General features: G+C 50.9%; 1 protein-coding gene across 1 annotated transcript; it reads right to left on the bottom strand.

Moving 5' to 3' along the window:
• Positions 1-3113: 3113 nt before the first annotated feature.
• SH3GLB2 (SH3 domain containing GRB2 like, endophilin B2) lies at positions 3114-14721 on the bottom strand. The gene is made up of 11 exons (XM_015825597.1): positions 14659-14721; positions 11741-11882; positions 11490-11618; positions 10821-10954; positions 10306-10398; positions 7717-7779; positions 5347-5370; positions 4997-5086; positions 4626-4726; positions 3432-3699; positions 3114-3266 (listed from the first exon to the last, which is right to left on the bottom strand). The coding sequence occupies exons 1-11, from the start codon at positions 14719-14721 to the stop codon at positions 3159-3161; spliced, it is 1215 nt and encodes a 404-aa protein (XP_015681083.1). The 3' UTR covers positions 3114-3158.
• Positions 14722-15150: the final 429 nt, after the last annotated feature.

The following is a 15150-nucleotide window of genomic DNA, read 5'->3' as shown; positions in this document are numbered from 1 at the left end:
AGAGACCCCCCCCTCCCCTGCTTTCCGTGGGGCCAGCGGGACCCGTCTCTGCCGTTCCGAGGGCAGAGGAGATATTTTTATAAAGGCCTCGATCCTTTTTCCAGACAGGATCAGAATTCCATTGCTTGAGTCTCCCTTTTGTACGAGTTGTTTCCTATTTATATTGATTAAACACGTTTCTAAGCAATGCTGGGTCTCCAACCTCTTGAATGTTCACAAGGCAGCCCCGTTTGGTTTCCGCTTTCGGAGGAGACCCTTTTTTTTTGGAAGGAACAAAGCAGCGTGTAAAACTGTTGGAAGAACTCAAGAGAGGCCTCCGATACTTCGGCTTCCACACTGGTTTAAGGTCAACCCCTAAGTCTACAAAAAAAAATCTGCAACTGTCAGATTAAATGTCCGGAATAAAGCATGCTTTGCTTTGGGTAGAGGTGGAAACACAGGAACTCCTCAAATTACGACAGCAACACAGCAATGGCGCTTAGACTTTGCCCCATAGCTCTTTACAGCCGTTTCTGGGCAGTTTACAACGTCAGCCTATTGCCCCCAGCAATCTGGGTCCTCGTTTTACTGACTTAACCTGCCCATTCTGGTTGTAAAGCAGGTCATCCTGTGACTGACCCGGTTTTACTACCTTCTTGGGAAGAGGTTGTTAAGCGAATCACCACGGTGGTTAAGTCAGGGCCTGGTTATTGAGCAAAATGCCAGTTGCTAAGCGAACCCATTGTTTTTACCAGAACTAAATGCTCACAAACGTTGGCAAAAACGCCACAAACATTGCAGATTGCAGTTGTGATGTGTGGGATGTTGCAAGCTGTTGTAAAAGCTCGCAGTTGCCAAGTATTTGAAAAGCAGCCGTGTCACCCCAGGGGTGGGTGGGTGGAACAGCAGCCGTGTCACCCCAGGGGTGGGTGGTGAGCAGAACCGAGTTTTTCACAGTTGCAACCTTGGCAGCCTCCCCATGATGGTGTGATCAAAATCCAGGCAACTGGCATGTACTTACGACGGTTGGGACTTGGGACTTTCTGACAAGCAAAGTCTGGGGGAAGCCAAATCCACTTAACAACCGTGTTACTAGCAGTGATTCACTTAACAATCGGCAAGCAAGTTTATAAAACGGAGCAAAGCTCACTTAAGAAATGTCTCATTTAGTTGTGATCCTAAGCTGAGGACTACTTGCATTTCCCTAACCACTGGGGGGGGGGGAGTTGTGATTTCTGCCTAGCCTGGAAAAAAAAACGTTTTGCTCAAAGAGTCACAGACATCCTGCTTTTTTGGAATAAGTCGGCCGAAGCGAATAGCAGCTCTAACTTTTTATTAATCAAAGATAGCAGTAACAAGAGTTTCGGGCATTTCCTTTACATCTGAGCTCTTGGCCCACTTCAAAGTCTGCAGTTAAAGGAACTTAAAAGAAAAAAGCAGAACCGTTGCAGAATACAAACAGTTGCAAGGAAAGATGGGGGGCACCCCCAGAGGCACCCCCACACACAGAAAAATGGGCCTCGCTTACTTGCTGCCTCCTCCTGGCGAGGGCTCCCGGATCCGTGGTCCCAGCGGGCAGACGCGTTCCTGACTCGGACCAGGGATACATGCCAAGCACCGGAGAACACACACACAAAAAAAACCCCATGGGGGAAACCATGCAGAAGCTTTAAACCGAGCACACGGGAAAAACATCTATAACTTAGGAAGGATAAAATGTTTTACACTGGGGGGGGGGAGGTGGATCCCCCTGCTGCTAAACAGTTTAAGGTCCAATCTTCATTTCTAGGATTCATGATTTCGGCTCCTGCTGTGGAACCTGATATTATCTGGAAGTATTTTTAAAAACGACGGGCTTGTGAAAACCACCACATCCTTTGCCAAAGATCACACCAAGCAAGAGTCTTCCATCTACCAAACATCTCTGCCCAATAGATTTGGCAATGTCCCACAGTTCCAGGGAAGCTTCAGAAATCCTGAAATTCTGTTCCCAGCCCGGAACGGATCTCCAGAAAGAGCAGAATTACCTAAACCCCGTGTGGCTCTCTTAACGAAGAAACTCGGAGGGGATCAAATGAAGCCCACTGGGAGAACGAGACAACAGGCCTGCAAGCAGGTCATTCAAAATAAATGCACCGACGGAAGGGCTCTGCGACCGGACATCGGCCTCAAAGCGCACAGAGGGAGGCCGGCCAAGCGCTGGGCCACACAGCCCCAGGCCGCAGGGCGGCGGTTGAATCTGCTCCATGCTCTGTGCTAGGTTTACACTGGCTCTACATATGGCTTCGAGTTCGGGAGAAGCACCCCAAAGATTGAGCTGTGGGGCGTGAAGAGACAAGTCCGGGCTCCTCAATCTGCAGGCAGATGTGTTTGCGTGTGTGTGTGTGTGTGTTTCCACACAAGAAGGCAGTTACAGTACAAGAGGTGGAATTGGTGCACGGCCAGGGAATCAAAGCTTAACCGTTAAGGAAACTTCAGCCGAGTTGCAGATTTGGTTAAAATTCTTAGGATCTTTCTATCTTATCAAAAAGACTGACCCAGGCAGGGAGGGGTCGTTTCTGCCTCCAAAGCTAAAAGTTTTCTTCTCCAACTGGCTCAAAGTCTGGGAATGGAATCAATTGGATGGCATGGGGGGGGGCTTGGCCTGCAATCAGGAAAAAAGCTCCTTTCTCTCTCCACATCACCCCCCCTGGAATGTCTAAAATCGACTGAAGACTCCGAAAAAGACAGGACGAGGGAAATAGGGTGAGAAAAGGGGGAAGGAAGGAGGAAAAGGGAGAGAGGGAAAGAAAAGAGAGATAGGAAGATGGGAAGGAAGAGGAAAAGGGGAAAAGGAGGGAGGATGGAAAGGGAGGGAGGGAGAAAAGGAAGGAAGGAAGGATCTCTAAAGTGGCTAGTCCTCATGACCCCACTTTGCCATCTCCAACAGGGGCCGGGGGTGCCTTCCCAGCAGCTCCCAACAATTCTCAAAGCCAACCAGGATGAATGGGATTCACCCTCCACTCCTTTGGGGGCCTTAATCCACACATCCCAAGAACCCAAAATAATAACAACAATAATAATAATAATAAATAGTGAGCGCGAGTGATCTCAGAATGAATCGGTTTCAGCCTTTACAAAAAAAGAAAAAAGAAGAGAGACGAGGGTTTTGCTTGAAGAGTCCTTGCCAGGCGGTGCGTTTAACTCAGCAGCTCTAAGTAGGTGACGGGGACTTTGCCTTTTTTGTTCCCCCTCTCTCCAATCAGCCAGTCAGGGTCCATCCCTGGGAGACTGTACACAGTGATCATCTGAAAGAGAAGAGACGGAAGGGGGTCAGGGGTTGCCCTAACCCTAACCAAACATCCAGAGGGTTAAGTTAGCCATAGCCGAGCCGGGGGCTGAGGACCTCTGCAGGGCTGCCCAGGTGCCGGGCGTTCTACCCGCGCCTGGCACGAGGGGACGGGGGTGCCAACCTCATCCGAGAGGAGGGAGAGCTCGCTGCTGTCCGCTGCTTCGTAGTCATACAGCACCCGGGCTCTCCGGGTCCCGCTGGTCGGGGGCTTCACCTCGCTGGGGTTCAGCGCTTCAACCCCCGGAGCTGAATTGGGTGCCCCGGCGATCGTGGGCACCACCGGGAGGGTGGGCACGGCGGGCCCCGTGGCAGTGACCATGCCTGTCGGGGAAGCAGCGTTGGGCGGGGGCGACGTGGACTCTGCGTTGCCCACGAAGGTCCCCGGCAGCCTGGAGGAGAGAAGAACCGAGGAAGGGAAGTTGCCGGCCGGCCCTTCCACCTTTCGGCTCCGGTGGTTCAACTCGCTTAACTCAGTTACAGAACTCGCAGCCACCGTGTGTGAGTGGGGGACTCGTGTGACAAAGAGATAATTTGTTTACTCAATACATAAACTTGGCTGTTTTCTGAGGCTGCACAGACTCCTCTGCTAAGCCAAGCCACGGGATTCACACCGCCAGCTTAAAACTAGCCAGGTTTAGCAACTGAGTTGTGTGAACTGTGCCACTAAGGCTAGCAATGACAGAATAACAGAGTTGGGAGGGACCTCGGAGGTCTTCTAGTCCAGCTCCCTTCTCAAGCAGGAGACCCTACCCCATTCTGGACAGATGGCTGTCCAGGCTCTTCTTGAAAACCTCCAATGTTGGAGCATTCACAAGTGGACAAAACACAGGAATCATAGGAAAGGTTATAACCCTGAAATGGTTTCCATTAAAAATAAACCACTGAAAAAAAAAATCAGATTGTTTTACTTACATTTCTCCTCTGGAGCTGAAAGCCAGGGAGGGACAGAACAGAAGACAACAAATGAAAAAAAAATCCACCCAAATTTCTGAACTTCAATATGAACAGAACAGAGAACACAGAATAATAAGGTTGAGCCTCCTGTGATGGAGCACCCACCATCTCCAGAGAAAAGCCGCTCCACTCGTTAATTGTTTTCTCACTGTCAGAAAACTGTTGAGGACCATCAACAGTTCTGAAGACCCTCCAAAACTTTTTAAGTTTGGCCAAATTTTTCAGACAGGAATCTCCAAAGAGGGCAACCTCTGGCCCTTAGCATCGCACTCATGGCACACACACCCCCAAATATTCTCCCTTTAATATACCCTAGTGGCACCAAAAAACAACACCAAAAAACCCCAAACCATTTAGCTACCTGTTCAGCTGCTTCTGGAGGTCCAACATGTATTGGTAGCACTGCGCAAAATACGTGGTCTGAGCTTCTGCAAACTCATGGAGGCATCGGAGGTGGTTGACCTGGAGAGGGGAAAGGAAAGCCAGCCGATTGTTCAAGGAAGGTTAGGGCTCTGGCTGAAATTTAACAGCCGATTCCAAGCAGCAGGTCCTCAATGTTTTTACAAGATGGCACTACAAAGATCGTAAGCCGCTTTTTCCAGGGCCGTTGTGATTTTGGACGGTCACCAAATGAACTAAGTCGAGGACTACCTGTATTACTGGAGGCCACCTAGGAGAGTCCTAGGACGAGACAGGGGGCAGATAAACGTAACCATCAAATCAAAAACTCACATGCGTGCTGCTGATGCCTTCCAAGAGAAGCCGAGTGACTTCGGCCTGTCGGTCAAACTCCGTCTGGGCCAGTCGCAGTTCGTGCTCCGCCTGCAAAAACCAAACCGTGGAGCATCCTTCGAATGAGGGCACCGTGGCTACTGCAAATATTCCAAATATTCTAAATATATCCACCCCCCCCACCCACGCTACACCGATCAGACCTTTCAGCCCGTTTTCTGCATTTTATTGACCAAACACCGTTTCATTTTATTTTTTAACTGCCGTGGATTTTTATTTTTGGCTACTGACATTTTTGGATTTAAAAAAAAGAAAAGAAAGAGGAATACCAGAATATTGGTAGTACTTACTTTTTCCACCTCGTCACTCCAAAGCTGTGGGGAACCACAGGACAAACGGAAAAGCAGGTCAACATTAGAAGACACCAAACCGCCAACATTCGACACAACGAAGTTGCCTCGGGGGCAGCCACAACAGGGGTGACCGTAGGAATGCAGCCGGCCCGTCCCCCAGCCAGAGTGGCAGACGGCAGCAGCCCCCTCCCCAGATGGTGAGACCATTCCGTTTCCCCCTCCCCAGGTGTTGGGATGAAGGTAGACCAGGGGTCCTCAAACTCAGCCACTTTTAAGACTTGTGGACTTCAATTTCCAGATTTCCCCAGCCAGCCATGCCATTCTGGGAGTTGAAGTCCACAAGTCTTAATTTGCCCAGGCCTGGAGACCCCTGGCCTAGACAGACCTCCTGTCCTGTCCTATGAGCTATGAGAAATTCTTCGTTCTTCACGATGGGCCATCTAGGGTCCTGCGAGGCCATCTGCTCACTTGGGTGGGATCTGGCACAAAAGCTCACCGCAAAAAGGCAACACGCCATGCACCGCGCAACCAGGCCGAAGCAAAGCAGCATTTCCAAGGGTGGGGGAGTGGGTGCCTTTCTTTCCCACAGCAAAAACGTTCCCCCGCGGTGGGCCAGGCCCCAACTGCAGATTTTGGATGGAGAGACACGGAAAACCAACGGTGTAAACCAGGGAACTCCAAACGTGGCAACTTTAAGACTTGTGGACTTCAGCTCCCAGAATTCCCCAGCCATTCACAAGGACACTTATGACAACGGTTCTGGAAAATGATAGGAGAAGTCGACTCCGCTTGGAATCAAAGCTTTAAGTCGGGCGGGTCAATAAGGAGGGATCACTGCGTGACGGTGACTGATTTTATGACTTTGTTTTTTGCAGGGGTCGTTAAATAAGTCACCATGCCGGGGTCCTTAACCAATCCCATTGTCCGCAAAGGGTGTTTTTTTGCTGGAAAAGAATCATGGTCAAGCACGGTCAGGTGACCGAGGGGAAGCCGCTGATGCAGCCAAGGATTGCGTTGGCTTTTTGGGCAGCTGCAGCACCCGGCTGGCTCCGAGCGGAGTGACCCGGCTTGGATGTCAGGGCCAAGCAAGAGGAACCATGGTTTCAAAAGGCTCTACAGACTCCCGGTCTTTTCTCTGGATCGGAATAAACCAGCATTGAATGTCCTCCTTTTCTCTCCAAAGTTCCAACATTTTGCCTCCTCCTTTTTGGGCCAAATTACCAAAGCCGGCGCTTCTCACCCAAAGTTGCCAATTTGGAGCAGAAACACCACTGTGGAAAAGAAAGCCCCCCCTTCTCCCCCAGGGTGATGATTTAGGGGAGCAGCCAGCATGCCGCCCCAGCAGGGCTGTGTGAAAAAAAAGCAATTCCTCTGCAAAGTGAATGCCGGGGGGACCCGTTGCGTCGCCCCCCAATCTCCCTGAATCTGGATTGAACCTGGTTCCTTCCCAGTGGGAGCGTCAGCAAGGCAGAAAACGGACACAGGGAAGGGGTTTGTGTTTTTTTGGGAAGTTCCGACATTTTAACGTGAGGCAGAAGCACAGCCGCAAACCCAGATGAACCAAACGAATGTCTGAATGGGTAGATAATGCTGGCAAACCCCTTAACTGCTTTGGGAAGGAACCCCACTGTGGTGGTCGGGCGAAAGCCAAGTACTATAAAGTGGCAATTGGTTTTTCCCCCCCTCTTTAAATGTCTCCCATTAATGGGGGGGAGCAGGAAAGGGATGGCGAAGCAGGAGGGAGACAGGGAGGAGTTATGGGTCATCCAGCTGTCCACCTCTGGGCTAAAGACGGTCTACCTACATGTCTATGGATATTCTCCATCATCCAGGTCACGCTTGCTCCAAAAGTGCTTTTTCAAAAACTGGACTTTCTTGGTTTTTCCTTGAAGATGTTTCGCTCCTCGTCCAAGAAGCTTCTCCAGTTCTGAGTGAACTGAACTGGAATTAGAACTGAACCGCAATCAGAACTGAAGAAGCTTCTTGGACGAGGAGCGAAACGTCTTCAAGGAAAAACCAAGGAAGTCCAGTCTTGCCTTTTGAAAAAGCACCTGTGTACCACCCATGTTGGTGTTTAATGCAGGAGAACCTCTAGCTTGCTTCTCTCCTTGATTCGTTCCCATCCGTTGCTTCTTGCAGGTGCTTTGGAGAGTGGCTGGACCCCCCCCTTCTTCGTGGCAGCCCCCCAAATATTGGAACACTGCTGTCATGTCGCCCCTGGTCCTTTGAGGATCGCTTGGCTCACGTTAAAATGCTGGATGCAGCCGGTGCTCGATCCAGATTGGCAAGGAAGGGGGGTCGGGGGAGAAGGGATGCCCGAGGATAGATGGGTGGGTGGGTGGGGCCGAGAATGGGGACGGGTCTTACCGCGGCTGCGCTGGCGGAGAGAATGTAATTACGAGGTCTAGTCTCTTGAAAGTCGGGCACCGCCTATAGATGGGGGAATACAAGTTCACACACAGCATGCGTCGGGAAAAGGGGGGGCGTGGGAACTGGTGAGGAAGGGGCCCCCTCTGGGTCCCCCAGGCCCAAGGGGGACAGTTGGGAGGGTCTCCTGAAATCCAAGAGTCCTCCCAATTCTCTTCCGCCTGTCCTCAGGGCTTGGTGCGTTTCAAGAAAGGTCCCCACGTTCTCCAGCCAGCCTGGTTTAAGACGGATGGACTTCAACTCCCAGAATCCCCCAGCTAGCATGCTGGCTGGGACACTCTGGAAGCTGAAGTCCCCCCCCCCCAACCCAGTCTGAAAGGAGCCGAGACTGAGATGCTCTTTTGTTCCGAACGGCAGAACAAGAATGGCTGAGTAAACTCTCGGAAGCCGCCCGATTCTCTTCGGAGGGCAGAAAATGAAATTACGGGTACTGCGGGCCAGAGAAAGCAGGCAGGAGCAGCCACACCGCAGAAATTCACATCACCCAGCCGGCGCCTTTTCCTCTTCCCGCTCTCAGCCTTGCTTGCTCACACAGACATACGGCATTCCGAAAACATGAGGACTAGAAACTTGGGGGGAAAAAAAACCCAAAATAAAATAAAAGGCAGTGCCGAATTCCACACCAGCCATGCAGGTTTCATGCTTTTGAAATCCCTCTAGGCCAGCCTATGGAGGAGGAGGAGGAGGAGGAGGAGGAGGAGGAGGAGGGCCTAAGGGTGTAAAAGGGGCACCGATTTTCTTGCTACATGGAAATAATTAGCCAGTGGAGTCTTAGCATTTTCTAAAGAGATTTCTGTAACGGCCCTGGCTTCAGAATGACTTTATTTATTAATTAATTTATTGGACATTTATGCAGCCCATCTCACTAATACAGCCACCTCTGGGCATTTTGCAGTCGAACAAAAGTTTAAAAGCGCAACAGAGTAAATAAATAAAGTGCGTGTGTGTGGGGGTGCGGAATAGATAAAACTGAGGATCTAACTCATTGCATGAAACGGGGCGCTTAGGAAATGAAACCTCCACCTTCCAAGGCAGTGTATCCCACAGGGTTGTTGTTGTGAGAAAAGTAGGAGGAGAAAGGAGTATTGTGTGTGTTTGCCACCTTGAGTTATTTATAAAAATAATAAAGGCAGGATATAAAACAAAATAAATACAATAAATTCAGCTAGACGTCCAGGGTAGTCCTTCGAAGGCCTAAACCACCATTCCTGGCTAAAGGTCCCCATCTCCCTCTTGGCTTGCCTCCCCATGCACACTATTCTCACACCCCTTCCCCCCCCCCCAAAAAACAGGGCTGTGTGTAACCTGGTTCCTTTAAAAAAGAAAAGAAAAAAGCCAACAGCTACCATCTCTTCTTATGGAAGGCAGCTCAAAAAAAGAGATCAGCCCAGAAAATTGAGATGCTGTTTCCTCCTTTTCAATCATTTTCAATCATTTCTTCGCACCTCTTAAGGACTAGAAACTTAACTCGGAAAAAAGAACAAAGCCAAACTTTAGCGTTTTGCCAGCACGGTGTACACACAGTCCTGTTCCCCGCAATCCTGCCTTTGAAACCCAGTTCCTTGTTTGAGGAAGGGGCTGTATGCCCCCGTTGCAGGGAAGACCCTCATCCATCCACGCCCCATTCTCTCCATGCACCCAAAAGGTCGATCCAAAAGGAGCAGTCCGTCCAAAAATAACGATAATGATGACGACAATAATAATAATAATAATAATAATAATAATAATAATAATAATAATAATAATAATAATAATAATAATAATAATAATAATAATGCCACAGCACTACTAGCACAAGTAATACTCACAGTTCCCTCACACTGAGCAAAATTACAGACGAAAACAAAATAATAAAACAAAAAGGACAAAACAAAAGCAGAGGTTAGTGGAGAGCAGGACACAGGAAGGACAAAATGTTCAGAAGAGCAAAAAGGGAAACGAAGCAAGGCAGGCAGGCAGGCAGGAACAAAACCTCTGGCGTCCAACAAAGTTTGTTAAATCGCTTCCGGCTGATTTAAATCACCCCCCCTGGATAGGCCAGGACCGTTCCTAATCGGATGCTGGTTAAGCTCTTGGGAGGACTAAGTGTTTGATGAGGACTAGGATGTTAGCTTCTGAGAAAGAAAGCTGAATTGAGGAACAGGGTGGAAACTCTGCAAAAAGTTGGCTATTTTTTGCACAGGATTTTGCAGTTCCTGCTGGGGCGAGTAAAGCCCTGGGTTTTTGCAAATGAAAAACTCAAAAGAGATTTGGGGCCAGCTCTCTCTCCCCCCCCCCATCTCTCTGTTGCAGCAGGGAAACCATTTCTTCTTTTGGGGGGGGCGTGGGGGTGTGTGGGGGCAGAAGGCATGGCAAACATATTAAGCCTTCCCCTTCCTCATCAGAGACAGGCACAACGCAGCCCATCCGGTGGGCGAGAAAGAGAAGGGAGGGCGGGCTCTCACGTGCCACATGCTGACGGATATACGCTCAGGGTGGGGGAGGGCAGGCATACCGGTGGGGAGGGGGGGGTGAGAGGAAGAAAATTACCGCGGCTTTCGCCTCCGCAGCCTTTGCTTTCTTCAGCCGAGCTTTACAAGCGTCCAGGTCCAGCCGACGGTTTTGCAGGATCCGTCGCTCTTTCTGGAAAAACGGAGAAAGCCCCGGGTTGGACTAGAGGACCTCCAGGGTCCCCCCCAACTCTGTTATTCTGTATTCCGATTCCCCAAACTGCTGCTTTTGCAGTTTGGAATTAGGATACGCAGGGAAGTTCTCAACTCAGAACCCCAGTGGGGACCGCAATTTCCGTTGTTAAGTGAGTCACGTCTAATTTTACACGGTTGTTTAATTGTGGTTGTTAAGCAAATCACGTGGCCATTAAGCGAGTCCAGCTTTCCCCATTGACACTGTCGGAAGCCAGCTGGGAAGGTGGGCAGTGGAGGTCATGTGACCCCGAGACTCTGCAACTGTCCTAATTGCATGCCAGTTGCCAAGCCCCCGAAGGAGCCCCTTCCATCCAAACGGGCCCTCTTCCCCCATCCGTCCTGCCCTCCGTTTGTACGCACCGAAATGGTTCTCCAGTCTCCCTCCAGGAAGTTGCGCAGAGGAGTCAGGAAATTGATGGAAGCCGCGTGAATGAAGTCCCGCTCAACTCCTCCAAGGCGCCGTTCGGTTTCCCCAACTTTGATGAGAGTTTTGCCTAGCGAGAGAACGCATTGTTGGCATTTCCTGGTGGTCTCCCATCCAAGCTGGACTGAATTTCAATTTGAGAAGTCTTTAAGCTGCAGGAAGCTGCCGAGCCTCTGTTTTTGAACCCCCAGCAATGCAACTCTTCCCCTTCCAAAGGTGGGACTGCTGGATTCGAAAGAACTCCCGAGGCCACGGATTCGAACCCCTCACTCGAGGCAGGAACCCCACAGAAAAGCAGCCTCAGTGTGGACACATCCAGCCACAAAAACAGTTTTCTTTCCTTGCTTTCTGGCTGATAGAAAGTTCTTTCCTAATACTAAATCAGATTCTTGGCAGGGAGTCAAAGCTGCCTGCAATCTTCTCCTTTATTGGCCCTCTTGAGCTCATCCAGCCCAACCCCTCACTCAAACAATGCAAAGCTGAACATCTCCAACAGACGGCCGAGTGCGTAAGAAAGGGAACCACGACAAGCAGAGGAGGGATAGATCACCCCCTGCTTTGCCTCTGCCAAAATATCGGTCTGGCCTCCCCGGGCCAAGACTCACCATAGGGAGAGGTGGCGCCGAAGTCGCTGGCCGCTTCCATCATGTACTGGGCCAGAAGTTCCACATTGGTCACCCGGGACGGGACCTTCCGGTCCAGCTTCTCGTACAGGAACTCCTCCACTCGGGCACCTGCAACAAAGCGGACAGTCTCTCCTTGAAAGCCTCCAGTGAGGGTGCACGGCCCACTTTCTTTCAGTGAGCAAAGGTCCCCATTTCGGACGGAGGAAATTATGGAATTAATTTCTGCTTACTGGGGTTCGGCTGAAGCAGGACTTCCGTCTGTCGTAAAATCTTCTCGGTCCAATTTTTGGTGGTGTCTGCTCGAGCGAGGAGGTTTTCAAAGTGGGCATCTAACTCGGTCTTCTCCGCCTGGCCGAGTTTCTCCTCCGTGAACTGCAGGAAGAGAAGGAAAAGCAGGCATGAAACAGCCTCTCCCTTGCACCGTATTTCGAAAAGGAGGAGGAGGAGGAGGAGGAGGAGGAGGAGGAGGAGGAGGAGGAGGAGGAGGAGGAGGAGGCAAGGGTGCTGGACCTGAGTGAAGACTTCACAATGCCCAGTACCCTGGCTTATATTTATGCCTATGTATTTAAGCTGTACTAGAGTGGGCAGAGAGTGTATTTTAGTGCTTGAGTGCTGGACCTGAGTGAAGACTGCACAATCCACAGTCCTGTGGCATACATCTATGCTTATCTATTTAAGCCGTATGAGAGGACCTGAGTGAAGACTTCACAACACACAATAATTTATAACTTGAAATGGAGGGGAGGGCGGGAGGGAGAGAATGAGAGCTTGTAGTGAAAGAACCAGAGCAGAGGCCTCACTGTGAAGCGGAAGAGAAGAACTAGGCGTGTGAGTGTGTTCGTATGTTTGATTGAGGGGACGCTGCAACGGTCATAAATGTGAAAAACGGACGTGTCATTTTTTTAAACTACCTTTTCAGAGAACACCAAGGACCCCACAGTCCTCCTCCTCCTCCTCCTCCTCCTCCTCCTCCTCTCCACAAACCTCATTCTTTTCTACCACTGATGATGTGACGTCTGAAACGTCTGAATGGCGAAAGGATGATAAGGACTGAACAATGGACATGGATGTTACCTAGTTGGGTCACGAAACGTCTGCAGGAAAACCACCAAGCTCGTTTCAACCCTGAGCTACAAATATTCTCCTTTACTGGCATTTTTGGGGGAGGACGACCAAAAACGCCTCCCATCTGAAGATCTTTTCACCACTCCTCTGAAACCAGCTGGACGCTGGATGGTTCCCACAGCCAAATACTACCCTTAAAAGCAAACCCAGTGGCTAAACACCACTTGCAAGGAGGATGCTGACGCTTATTGTTGTTTTCCTGGAAAGGGTACACAAAAACAACTTGAAGCTTTCCTGGGAACGGGACCAGCCGGCCCCACGCAAGAGAGCTGATTGGTGACTCAGCACCCAGAGAGCCTCACCAGCTTTCAGCTGGCAAAGAAACCTGGCTGATAAATTACCAGCCGGTCCGGTTTCCTCCGCTGTTGGGGCTCAGTCAAGTGGAAAGAGGCAGCTGCAGTGTGTTAGCTTACCCATCATCCCAAACCCCAAGGTTAGGAATTCCGCAGGAGAATTTCTCCCATCCTGGGGAAGATTCAGTCTTCAGGGGCCAAAATTGCGGTTCTGCAAGCTACTCGCTGTGACAGCCCCAAACCAAAAGTACAGGTGGCACTCGAGTTACGGCCAGGATGCTGCTAAATGAAGGAATACCTGTATCTCGAGCATCCCTAAGTGCAGGTCAGGCTGCCTGCCCTGCTTGGAAGTTAACTGAATTTAAAAAGTACCCAGGACTGCAAAGATGATAGCTAGAAAGCTTTTTTTTTTGTTCTTCGCTGGTTTGCTTAGAAAATAAAAATGCCAAGTGGCTTCAATTCATTCCTTCCTCATTAACAAGTCAGAAAAAAGAGGCTGGGACAAAAAATTCCTACCCAATATCTATAATTTTTTTTCTCTTCTTCCGAACACCAGCCATCTTTCATTCTACTTCTTTATATCTTATGTCTTCTGCAACAGAGCCCAACCTTTGGAAAACGTGCATTTGTCTAGCAAGCACCTCCAGTGAACAGAAATAAAAGTCCCATCAGTTGGAGGATCAGATGCAACCTAGAGAGGGACATTTGCGGAACAAATTCTCTTTGACGACCTTACCAAAGGACCGGGGTGTGATATTCCAGGAAATCTTTACTGCCTTTTTTCCCCTCCATATTTAAACTGCAAGGTCAGTACGACAGGCACCATATGTTTGAGGTGTGTTCAGACCAGGGTTTGGTTCCTCTGGCTGCAGCCTTTGGGAAAGTAGCATTTACAAACCCCCAAATTAAAAAGGTGAAAGGGTCGCAGGGCCCAGCAAGATTGCACAGTCACCCGCTGGAGTCTTTAGGAAATAGTCAGTTGCAAAATGCCACGGGGGCCAGATAATGGCTTAAGACTTTGTGGGCGAAAGCAGCCAGCTGGTTTAGTGCACCCCCCTCCACAGGAGCCAGCTGGAACAAACAAACAAAAACACCAGCATCGCTCTCTGTCTTCATTCAGACAAGCAGAGATGTACAGGGGAGGCTCCAAGGGGAGTTTTGCAGGACGCCCCCCCCCCCAATCCTGGTTCAGCCTGCCCTGTTTGGGTGCTCCTTTGGGGGATGACCTGTAGCTTCGGAGCAGAAATGGGAAGCTTGCCCTTTAAATCTAAGCAGGCCTCGTTCACACAACCACGAAGCACGCAACTGATCCAGCCAACCAACTGCAACCCGACCCACCCATCCATGCATCCGTCCTCACTGGCCCAGCCAGGCATGTTGCATTAAGTCAGATCCCGGGTTTGGAGGGCGGGGGGAAGAGAATGATAAACACGACCTATTTCTTTTTCTGCCTGGCATTCCCTTCCCACGCTTCTCTGGCACGCGGGCGAAACAAGGCAGCCTGCCCTCCGCCTCCTCTTCCTCCTGCACCCCGACACTCCTTGCAGGCGTGCATTATGGTCCTTAGTGTCATTATTAGAGCCCGAGCTGCCCCACCCGCGGCGCCCAAAGAAGCTCCCTCCCCCTCCAGCTTCAGACAGCGGCCCGATTCAGACGATCAGGCGGGGAAAGACGCGGCTCCCCCGCTTGCAGAGGCCCCGCACCCCGATCTGGCCGCCTGCCCGCCCCACCTGCACCGCTCGGGTGAAGAAGACGCCCGCGTCCGATGCCAGCTTCTTCATGTTGAAATCCATGGCGTGGGAAAGCGGCGAGGGCGACGGCCGGCTGCCTGGCTGGCTCTCCCCGCAGCAGAGCGAGCCGGCGGGGCTGGGCTGGCGCTGCGGGCAGGCGAGGAGGCGGAGAGCAACGCCAGCGAACGGCCGCCAGCCTCGAGCGCCGCGAACGCCCCTCCCCGCCCAGCCAGCCAAGCAGCCCCTTAAAGGCACCCGGCCCGGCCGGAGCTCTCCAGCGCCGCGCGTAAAAGCGCCGCGTTTTTACGCACCGGTTGCCATTGCAGGCTCCGCCCGGCACCCTCGGGGAAAGCACTCCATCCCCGGAGTAGCATAGAACATAATACAATAACAGAGTTTGGAAGAGATCTCAGAGATCATCCAGTCCAACCTCCTGCTGTCCACTCTCTTTTTGAAAGCCTCCAGTGATGGAGCACCCACAACTTCTGGAGG

Source organism: Protobothrops mucrosquamatus, unplaced genomic scaffold (genome assembly GCF_001527695.2).
Source record: "Protobothrops mucrosquamatus isolate PMUCROS unplaced genomic scaffold, P.Mucros_1.0 scaffold2707, whole genome shotgun sequence".
NCBI classification, from domain to species: domain Eukaryota; kingdom Metazoa; phylum Chordata; class Lepidosauria; order Squamata; family Viperidae; genus Protobothrops; species Protobothrops mucrosquamatus.
Note: the sequence above shows the minus strand (reverse complement) of the source record. Positions and strands in the feature narration are given on the sequence as shown.

Bases quoted from the DNA above. Each gene is read 5' to 3' on its own strand.
- SH3GLB2 (XM_015825597.1), bottom strand. From the start codon at position 14,721: ATGGATTTCAACATGAAGAAGCTGGCATCGGACGCGGGCGTCTTCTTC. The intron at 11,883-14,658 runs GTGGGGCGGGCA...CTCTTCCTGCAG, and splicing joins TCTTCACCCGAGCGGTGCAG to TTCACGGAGGAGAAACTCGG. The intron at 7,780-10,305 runs GTAATTTTCTTC...CCCCATCTATAG, and splicing joins CTGCGGAGGCGAAAGCCGCG to GCGGTGCCCGACTTTCAAGA.